Genomic DNA, 11649 nt, shown 5'->3' with positions numbered 1-11649 from the left:
TTTGGGTGACAATGGTGTTTTTCTTTCATTATTATTTCGCAACTTCGACGACCGATTGAGCTCAATTTTCCACAGGTTTATTATTGTATGCATATGTTGAGATACACCAACTGCGAAGACTAGTCTTTCACAATTACCAATAGTGTCCAATGTCTTTAAATTGGACACGTAAATATTGTATGGCTACTTGAAGCAGATGAAATCAAGTTTATATACCAATAACATTTAGTTTTATTGACAGTTGAGTTATCATAAAAAGCAGCTATTTATCATGTCGTGTTTTGACAGTTTTAGCCTAATTTTCCGAGGTCCTGTAAACTTTGGCTTCAGTATTTTTTATTATTTCCTTGTCAGAAAATTTAAAAAGGTCAAACAAATAGTGTAAAAGTGAAAGTTCCACCAACTATAGGCAATTCACACATTATGATGTTGTGCACGGAAAATGTGGTTTTAAATTGCCCTCATTGTAATGATTTTGCTGTCAATATTTACAATAAAGAGGCTGCAAATTCCTTTGTTTTGACCCTCAGATTATTTGTTTAGAAGGGGTATAGCTGTTAGATATGGTCCGACAACTTCGCGGTCTTCCATGGCATAGTCCGACTTCACAAAGCTTAGACACATACCAAATTACTGCTGATGATGTATTCTTTCCATCCATGCATATAACTCAATTCATGAAATTGCCTACATCTGACTCATTTTCACAGGGCGGGTCACAAATTTCAACTTTGATAACGACTCTAAAATGTTTGAAAGTGAGTGCATCAACCGAATTTGTGCGAACGTAAAGTTAAGATATTTAACCGAACTAGTGCTTTCAATACGGTATTTCGTTTAACTATACGTACCAACGGTTACATTATTGTCGTGTGTTATTTATCCCCAACGTGTTTTTTGTTTCCTATAAAAAAATCACTCAACATTTGTTGATGATACAAATCGACGATGTTTCTAATGCTGACTACTACAAATCGTTATAGCTTTACTGTATTATAGTACATTTGATATGATTAAAGAAATCGACGATTACCAACAAAATGCAGTCTTTGCCATTTTCTAAACCAGTTCCATGGATACTTGATAGACTTTAAACTTGTGAATCAACATCTATCAGCACAAACATTTTATACAATGAATATTCATTTAGTTTTCCATAAAGACTTTCTAGAACACTGGAGGTATACTCGAAATACGTAGGGTTTTCTTCGTAACGATCCATCTTGCGGTGAAGTGACCGTGACTCATACCGTATCTGTGCAAATCAAGAATGTAGATGTCAGCTATAAGAGATGGCAACAGCAAACGGCTTCATCAAGACTTAAAACACTTGACTTATGCTGATCGTGTGGATGTCCTGAAATAATTGTGTTATAAGGAGAAACGTTTCTGAGATATCTTTACTATGTTCATCAGTCCGTATCCGTCAATAATACGAAGTAAGACCAAATGACTGTTGATTTTAGTCCACATGCGTTCACTGTTGGAATATGCGTACATCACAGTCTAAATTTACCCGGTATCTTCTTCTTGACATTGTAGACAGGCACTGAACAAGTGACGCGTCCGCCAGTGCCGATTGCAAGCAGACTACCGTAGTGAGCTCACACACTGCGTAGTTAGCCAAGTAACAAGGTATGATCATCCCAAACAGAAACCGAGTTTCAATTGTTTTTCAGTTTTGCACCAGCAGCTTCAAAATGAGTCGCGTTGTTTTACATGGCAAACCGTCAACACTGTTCGAGGAGATTTTGAATGTGCCATCGGGGTGTAACCGGCCAGCCTTCCCTCATGACGGAACGCCCTTATAACCGGTAACTCCTTAATGATGCGTTGAAGAATGCTCCGGGGAAACAAGGCGGCCGTCTTTGCCGGTCTGAAGGCAGAATTTCGGGGTGTTGCTGACAGTGGTCTCACAAACTGCGTAGATTTCTTCATTGCACGGGTAATCATCCCATTTACCATTCCTATCAACCCATAGCGATCCACAATCTGCTCCATAGTCATTATTAGGTTCCTCTTCAGCCCAATTCTCAAAGGCGTTGGTCTCACCCTTCAACGGACAGTGCTGCCAATTTCCCTCCTCCTCGATGTCATTACAACCAATCCAGAGATCGGTAGAAGGGTTTTGATCAAACTCTTTTAGGAATAGTTCCCATATGTAATCCTGTTCGGATTGCGTCTTTGGCACAGCCAGGTTTGCTCGTGACTCCGCACAAATGTACTTTGCTCGGTACCAATCTACCTTTTCCTTAACAATGAAGTAACTTGACTCGCCGTATCGGTGTCCATCAGAAGGGTGGGTTGCAGCCAACGGACGAACACAACAGACTCCAAGAAGGATCACCCTCAAATACAATAGATTCATTATGTTGTTTGAAGTAAAGTTGGTTTCTCGTTGGTCTTCAATTCCAACTGAGTGATAGGTCCTTCAAGGAAAATGGTCTCATACCTCTGTCGTTGCTCGGTATTAAGTCAAGGCAACTTCTGGTAAATTAATGTACACGTAATTTGTAAAATTTTCTTTAAAAGGTTGTGTATATGAATAATGTATCTGAAAAACAAGCGAACACATCGCGTTAATTTGACTTGGGGCACCTGGAAGCGTCCTTTTATGCACAATTTGCCTTAAAACAGCTAAGTATTATTATTTAATACTCATTGCTGTTTAGACCACTATTAATAGCATATATTTTGTATTCGTTTAAGTGTGTTGTAACAAGCACTTTGCATTAAATTTTTAAGTCAGCCCTTTCAAGCACGGCCTTTGTGGATTTTTTTACAGCGTACTTGCACCCGTCCGGCGGTTTTATTACTTATCTCTTGGTGACGTAAGGTCAAAATAAGTTTATTGGTTTGCACATAACATCATTTTGTTGCGGGCGCCCTCGCCTTAATGTCTAAAAGGAGGTTGTTTGTTGTTAAATTGTGTGTGACGAGAGTACAAATTAATGCATGTTTATGTCAATTGTCCATTGGCATCCCTATTATAAATAGAGATCAATAGGAAGAGCCATTTCACTTTCGTCACATTTCTACCAACGCGAGGGTATCCATGCCTGCATGCTGCACACCAAAGCATTGTCTCCTTTCCTATGAGGAAATAATTGTAAATTTGGACTGGATTATTTCAAGGGCACCAAGGTAATCACCAGGGAGCATGGAGGCAATCACTTTCGTAGCCTCTGTAGACTTGTGGACAAGCCGAAAAAGGTTACCACACGAACGCATATGCATTGTATTGGGCTACAATAGGGCAACGTCACTTGCGAGTGTACATGGCAAGATGAAATTGAGTCAAAAGAGGGCGCTATCTCTATCGTAGGTTTAGGGATGTTTTAGCAGAAAGGTGTGTTGGTCAGGTGAATAAAACACTCGGTCTTAAATAGCCGTTTAAAACATTGCATGTTCGTGGCCCTGCTGGTTTTAATAGACTGTTTGAGACAGAGTCGCCAAACTTTAATTCCTAAAAAAAAATCTTTGATATCAACGTGTATGAGCTTAACAAAAACATATTATTGCTATACACAATGTTTTTTCTCTATGATCGCCGCCGACAACTATTACTTTATTCGCGAGGAGCCAAGTGGCCAAATGTAAATTCTTTAATTTCTCAGTCTTTAATGTTTATACAATTTTTACGTTAAGGATAATTATATGAATACAAGTATTTTCTTTAAAATTAGAACAGATCTCAAGCAGCCACATAACACATAAATTCAATAATGTTGAAAAGGACGCTCATCTACTGACTTGTAAGGAGGAATCCGAGTAAAACTCTGTCTATATATACAATCCAATTAACACCGTTTCACTCTGAATTATCTTTATGACATACTTTTCGTATTGAGGTGGCCTATTCAATTCAATTCAATTCAATTCAATTTAACTCAATTCAATTCAATTTTATGTATAATGACATCATATTCATATGTTTTATTTTATTTTTTACGGTTATGTAGTTTGATGACCTAGACTACCCTTGCACTGGCCCCCATAATATGAAAGATGCATGGGTAAAGAGTTACACGAGCACTTCGAATTGTTTGTCATCAAAGATGGCGGTCAATGCAATGGGTCTGTGTATCTACTTCGCTGTTTTTTGAGAGTGTTCTTTGAAATATTTTTATTATTTTACTACTGCAGAGTAGATTCAAAGTTCTGGGACTACTCAGTTTTAATTTCTCGAGTTTGCAAGATGATCATCCGCAAACTGAGTATACATTGATACCTCACTAGGAAATGCCTCACATCACAACCCATACTAGTAAATATGCTAACGCACATACACAAACTGTGCTATACATAAATACAAGAGGTAATTATTTGCATCATCATGTTTGACGCAATAACTTGAGGACCCATGATTATGAGGATGTGTACAGAGTTACTAAGCACTAATACTAATAAAGACATCAAGTTCATTAAGTCAACCGTCTCCATTGTCTTCCATTCCTCCACCAACAGCTTCAGAATAAGTAGCGAGATATTCAGTTTGCAAACCCTTTTCTTCCACACCAGATTCAAGGATGATGGGGACATCGGATCGTGATAGGCAAGCACATTTTATGCAGTTTGGTCAGAGTCACTTGTTCAACTGGAAAATCACCCTTCGGTCATCTTGGTCCAGCAGACTGAAGAAGCAAAATCGGAAATTTGAATTCTTACTGGTGACACGGCTCTTGCTGTTGACTTTGCACAAGTGTGGTTTGCACTGTATATTCATCAATCTCATTTATGAAATAACTAATTTTGATTCGCAATATCCTTTCATTGTGAATCACCTAAGAGCTGATTTCAGCCCCAGACGGTGCGGCTATCACCAATAATCCAAAACATCAAATTCTGCACAGCAAGTTTCTGTATAATAACCGAGTGGTTACTGTCCTTGTTTTCTTTCCCTCTGCACTTTTTTAATTGGGCTTGTTGCTTGTTCGGCAAACGCTATTCCTTCCATCGTTCTCTGTTAGAATGAATGAGTGACATCGTGTGTGTGATCGGCACAACACGGTGCCTTTGCCATTGCCAAGTAACCCCTCCATTGCGTAGTGGAGTAAGCACTGAGGAGTTAGACGTCTTGGGTTGTTCATCAGCGGGCTGGACACGGGAGTGTTGATGGCAGGGATCTCACACAGAGCGTAGTTGACATAATGTGTGCACTGTTGATCGTCCCATTGACCCCTACGAGAAACCCTCAGCGCTCCACAATCTGCTCCACCGTCATTATTGGGCTCCATATTCGCCCAATTCTCATAAGCGTTAATCTCACCCTTCAACGGACAGTGCTGCCAGTTTCCCTCCTCCTCGATGTCATTACAACCAATCCAGAGATCGGTAGCAGGAGTCTGGTTAAACTTGTTCAGGATCAGTTCCCATATGTAATTTTGTTCGGATTGTGAGTTTGGGATTACCAAGTTTGCTCGTGACTCGCCACAAGTGTGTTTTGCTTGGTACCAATTCATCTTGTCCATTACAAAGACGTAACATGACTCGCCGTATCGGTGCCAATCAGAAGGGCAGGTTGCGGACACCGGTTGGCCACAACAAACTCCAAGAAGAATAACCCACAAATACAAGAGATTCATTATGTTTGAGGTAGAGTTGGTTTCTTGTCAGTCAACAGCACTGTCTTCAACTGTTTTAGGTCATTCAAGGAAACGGGTCATGTCTGTATCGTTGCTCGATGAGGCAAGGCAACCCGTTGTTATATTCACGTGGTTTTCCGAGCATGCGTAATACTAAAATAATGGCTTTTAAGCTCCTTTAAAATGACATCGTCTAACTTTGTTGTGTGAACTCAATTATTTATCTCAAAACGGCGATTGTGGCATGGCTTTGGGAGATGCGTTAAGTTCCTTTTAAAATATTTATGCACTCAAAATCAACATTAATTATCATGGCTTTTGGGTTATTTAAGCACGCGGTATTAAAGCCATTATACACTTTCGGTAAACAGTATTGTCCAAGTCCAACACTTCATGTATCACAACTTATATATAAAATAACAAACCTGTGAAAATTTAGGCTCAATCGGTCATTGGAGTCGGGAGAAAATAACGGGGAAAACCCGCTCCTGTTTTCGCGCGTTTCGCCGTGTCATGACATGATTGTGTTTAAAATAAATCCGTAATTCTCGACAACGAGAATTGATATTGTTTTAATGTTTTCTCAAAAAGTAAAGCATTTCATAGAATAATATTTCAAGAGAAGTCTTTCACCATTACCTTCTGTAAACCCTGTAAATTATTTGTAAATCTGTGAACTTTTTTTTCCTGTACCGAAAGTGTTTAATGGCTTTAAGTTGGTTGTAACCAGCACTTTGCATTAAAGTTTAAAGTCTGCCCTTTATTCCGTCGTTTCAAGTCCGGCCTTGTTGAATTATTTACAAAGTACTTGCACATGTCCGGGTGGTTGTACTATCTCTTGGGTCTATATTAGGTCAAAATAATTAGTTTCTGTCCATTTATCTTTGTTGAAAGGTCTTGATACCTTTCTCAAGTTTTTGGTCATGACATAAATCTCTACACACTGTGAATGAAGATGCACATGTAATTTCAGCCTTAGGTTTAGATTGTTTGGAATGACTTGCTCTACTGGATGTAACACACATTGCTAAGTTATAGTTTTTTAAATCATTTGAACTCACCCCTTTTGGCATTATTTTGCACCACATGCACCGGTTAACATATTTTTTATTTTATTTTTTTAAAGTGGTCATTCTTCGATTTCAACTTTAATTTATTGTGTCGGTCACCAGGGTAACTGATTTTACATACCACAAGCATGTTGATTTTAATTGGCTTACAGATGAAGAAAATGGCCGCGACGTGGTTTTCAATTATAACATCGGTTGGTTTACATGTTTAAACCAATGAAACACAACATGGCCGCGTCACTGTTTTCAACCGTGATCAAATTCTTCTTCTTTTTCGCCAAATAAATTAAATACGAAAAGCATGGCGGGGATGGTTAGTGAAGTAAAGAGGGAAAACTGAACGTTTATTTTTATGATTCGAATATTCCAAAATGATAATTTCTGACATAATCATACAGTTCTTAAAATACCTAGGACAGTTCTTCCATTCTGAATTGTCGAGAGGATATTCAATTGAGCATGTCTAAACGTGTGATATACGGTAATTGCAGTGTACTTCGCATGATGAAATTAAGTCAAAAGAGGGCGCTATCAGATGAGTGCGCGAAACGGGCTATATTTGCATGCCCCGAGATTGGGAAACGTCGCTTTGATCGGGCGAGCCGGTGTGGCGGTTTCAGTCTTCCGCCGTGTTCAGTTTTCCGGGTGACGTAGCCGGACATTTCAACACGTTGTTCGAACGGTTTTAGCTTTCCGGCGTGTTCAGTTTTCCGGGTGACGTAGCCAGACAAAAATACCGCCGCGAGTACCCTGGCAAGTACTGTAATTCAGTGAAATAAAAAAAATAACTAAACAAATAAAATAAAATAAAAAACGGTAATAAATAAATTTAATAAACTAAACCAGAATAATAACAAATTCTTCTGATTCTCTGACGCTCGTTCGGTATAAATACAGGATAATTTGCTTGGTCTTCACACCAAATTCTCTCATACGATCCACGCCATGACAGCTACCGGAGAGTAACACGGATGACTCAATACGGCACTAAAAATGGACTACTTTCGCTTTCTGTGCGCAGGCATCGCATGACGTAATGTTACCGTATTTGGTCATTCGGAAAACTGAACACGGCGGAAAGCTGAAACCGCCACACCGGGGCTGCACCAATTGCACGTTCGTAAATGAACCCCCAGTTATGTCCCGGGAATTGGCCAACCCCACTAAGGTTGTTGGTTTAAACAAAATGTAACACCGTGGCACATGGTTTCCACTGAAGTGCTCATTTTCCACAAGAAAAGAGCATCACAAGTGTGAATAAAAAATGGGGAGACCGTGAGGCACTGTCACAACAGGATACAATTGCCCGAAGTTTTTCTCGCCAGATATGAAAAGACCAATGTTGGCCCTAATCACAACCGGAAGGAAAATTGGGGGATGTTATGGGTTTAAACAAATAGGGTAAAGGTTTAGTGTTTTTGCAAAAACATACTAGCACAAGGGAAAATAGCACAAGGGTATAATTTGAAGCAATTATTTTCTTCTCAAGGAAGGCCAGGGATGATTCTTTTTTGGAAATAATTTCGCATGTTTCGTGACATAGTTATTATTCAAAGTGTGTGCACATCAAAGCATGTATTATGTAAACCTTACTATGCAGGTCTGAACATTGCCCTATCTTTACTTTCAACAGTGTCATTATTTCCTCTTTTTCCTAGATAGGGGATGTCTGAAAATGATTCATAAAGTGCCCCATCTTCTTACATGAAATCTGCACTACTAATACTTGGAAGAAGAAGAAATTGATGATTATAAAATAAACTTACCAGTGTTCTTGACTTGACATGGGCCATCCAAATCAGACAACCATCCGTCGAAGACTCTTTAGTCATCACATTCACTTAAACGCATATAATCCAATCTTGCTCTATGAAAGATCCAAAGCGACGACTTGCCGTCCTTCGGCAGTTCCTGAACCGTCATGATAAACTGGAACAATTCTCAAAGAAAAGCTCGTCAAAGCAGTTTTAGCTGGTTCAGTTAAAGCCCTTCAAATCCCTCTTCAGATGTGGACATACCTCCTCAGAATCACAACTCCATCATAACCTCGTCCTATAGGCCTAATCAGTTATTTATGGGAGTTTTTTGCATGCATGGTTTTTCTGCATTGTACTCTCGACGCAGACAGCATGAAAAATGCCACTTTTGCAAAGTTATGTGCCAAAAAAGACAAACTACATTGGTAGCCTGCATTGCGTAACAGGCGCACTGTTGTTCGGTTCCCAACTCATGTATATAGTTAACAATGTTTAATACAAACAAACTCTGTCACGGTCGGTGATGAGCCTCCTTGATAAACTGGAACAATTCTCCAAGAGACAAAAACGTCAAAGCTGGAACAGTTGAAACCCTATCTCTCCTTAGATGTGCGCATAATTTCTTCGAAAAGCTATCATTAATTTTGTCCTCCATTCTGTTACTAGACTATTACATGCATGGTTTGTGCATTGTACCATACACTCTGCGCAGACAACCTAAAATACCCACTTTTGTAAAAGCATGTGCCAAAAAGACAAACTTCATTGGTAGTCTGCATTGCGTAACAGACACACCATTGTTCGGTTACCACCTTGTACAACATGTCTCTAACCCCATTATAACTTGTATTACAGTTAGGAATTCGCTTTTGATTGTCCCGCCAGCGAAACTTGTTTCAAATGACACGCATTAATGCACTCGAAGAAGAGGTGTAGTATTTGTATGGCAAACTTGGTCGCACATGACAGCTGACAGCCGACACTCGCTTTTCTTCAAGTAATTTTAAAATGTGGCAAATTGAACAGTGGGCGTGGTTCGTGGTTTCTCTAGCATTATTTTATGCCACGGTAAGGAAGGGCAAATAACTTTACAAACAGAATAGATTGGGCGGTTCGGTGTGTGTTAATTTAATATCGGAGTAATTTAATATCGGAGGTTTTCCCGATGTTTTTATGGAAAAGCACTCGGCGTGTTTTTGTTTGATGGTATGCTAGCTGGGTGTTGTGTGATTTTTGTTGGTTTGCGTTGGGGGCGGTGGTTGTGCTCTTTCTTTCTTCATTCAAAAATACCCCAGACAGTTTTGCTATGAGAGCGCGTCACGTGGGGTGTTTAAACGGTTGATAATTACCAGCTGAAGCTCTGTTTATAACCGGTTGTTTTCGGATACTACGCGCTAGTCTTGTGCAAGACGTTTCTTGTTACGGGCGATGCGGGCGCTGTCGGTGAGTTTGCCGCGCTGTGTGTGAAAGGAAATTGAGACTGTCTTGCATCACGCGCACGAATGGTCTTCTCACTCACTTGTCGCAACCCTTATTAAAAAAGATAGTCGAATGATGAGCCAATAGTCTTAACTGCCATAGTCCTGATTGAGTTGGACTGGTTCCGATCCCCCGTCTATTGTTCTGCCTAAAGACAGTGTCCAATTAGCGGCTCAATAGACCTTTAGTATCACGCTGTCACCATCTTGGTTATGTTCCCTGTTTCCAATTACAGTAATGAATGTGGGCATTCATTGCGCAAACATGGCACCAGACTATTATTTCGCCCAGCCTTAAAGGCCGTGTCCGAAACGACGATTTCGGCTACAGCTACGTCTAGATCAGCGCGTCTACCAGTGTTGAAGAATAGGCAGACGCACGCGATCTAGCCGTAGCTGTAGCCGAAGTCGCCGTTTCGGACACGGCCTAAGTTTGGTTACAATGAGTTGGAATGGAGTACAATCAAGATGGTCATACCGTGATAAGGGTCTATGGCTATTGCTACGGCTAGAGTTCTGCGTCATCATTTTTTAAGTGGGACGTACTTGGAAACACACTTAGCAACATTCGTAGACATGCACATTCGGATACGGCCTTTAGTTTGCCCTGTGACAGGGGAACAGTTCGTTTGATTGAGCTAACTTTCGGGGTAACACAATGTACATGTATTGTATTATAATAGGGACTGACAATTCTGGGGGTTTTTTCTTCAATGATCATCTCATTGGGACATATTACTTTGTATTGGTGTATATAAAATCACCCATGAAAGATCTAATTCAGATCACCATTAAAATTCGAACGACAGGATACTTCATAATCTTGACCAAATCTTCCTTGAAAAAAAATAAATTAAAGTACAAACACAACACAAGTAGTCAAAGGCAGTGGACACTATTGGTAATTACTCAAACAAATTATTATTAGAAACGAGTATTTGGAGAGGTTGATGGTATAAAACATTGTGAGAAACGGCTCCCTCTAGGGTGACGTAGTTTTCGAGAAAGAAGTAGTTTTGCACAAATTTGATTTCGAGACCTCAAGTTTAGAACTTGAGGTCTCGAAATTAACCATCTAAATGCACACAACTTCATGTGACAAGGGTGTTTTTTATATCATTCATATCTCGCAACTTCGACGACCAATTGAGCTCAAATTTTCACAGGTTTGTTATTTTATGCATATGTTGAGATACACCAAGTGAGAAGACTGGTCTTTGACATTTACCAATAGTGTCCAGTGTCTTTAAGAAAATCACACAATTGATTCATTGTCTTGCAGGTTTGAGACCGATATTTATTTATTCCACCTCTAAAGAACAGTGACCAATTTACAGTATCAAAATATACACAGGTACATCCTGGTGATGAAAGGTCCAATTTTGACAAAGGCAAGGGGTGGGCAGTTACAGAACAGGAATAGTATCCGAGAGAGGTTAATTGGAACCGTAAATAATTGACGCGGCAGAAGTCGCAAAGCTCCCATACTCTCACGCACCATGCCCGAAGCAGAGGCTATCCCGAACCCTGCCCCGAAAACAAAGTTCCAATGGCTTAAACTATATATATAAAAGTTCTACCCAAGAAGTACTATTCTAAGATTCCCATTACACGATAAGGTACAGTTATAAGATAAGATTCACATAACACAATGAAGATACAGGGAGAGAGGGTGGGTCTCACACCATATCACCATCGAGCAGCAAATGCCTTATTAAATCTATATCTTTCTATACAAACATTTCAAATGGGAACAGCT

General features: G+C 39.7%; 2 protein-coding genes across 2 annotated transcripts; both read right to left on the bottom strand.

Moving 5' to 3' along the window:
- Positions 1-1822: 1822 nt before the first annotated feature.
- On the bottom strand, positions 1823-2368 carry LOC117288945 (hepatic lectin-like). The gene has a single exon (XM_033769822.1). The coding sequence runs from the start codon at positions 2366-2368 to the stop codon at positions 1823-1825; it is 546 nt and encodes a 181-aa protein (XP_033625713.1).
- Positions 2369-4913: 2545 nt separating this feature from the next.
- On the bottom strand, positions 4914-5462 carry LOC117288944 (low affinity immunoglobulin epsilon Fc receptor-like). Its single transcript, XM_033769821.1, has one exon. The coding sequence runs from the start codon at positions 5460-5462 to the stop codon at positions 4914-4916; it is 549 nt and encodes a 182-aa protein (XP_033625712.1).
- Positions 5463-11649: the final 6187 nt, after the last annotated feature.

The sequence above is a fragment of the Asterias rubens genome, chromosome 4 (assembly GCF_902459465.1).
Source record: "Asterias rubens chromosome 4, eAstRub1.3, whole genome shotgun sequence".
NCBI classification, from domain to species: domain Eukaryota; kingdom Metazoa; phylum Echinodermata; class Asteroidea; order Forcipulatida; family Asteriidae; genus Asterias; species Asterias rubens.
This window is presented reverse-complemented; position numbering and strand designations above follow the sequence as displayed.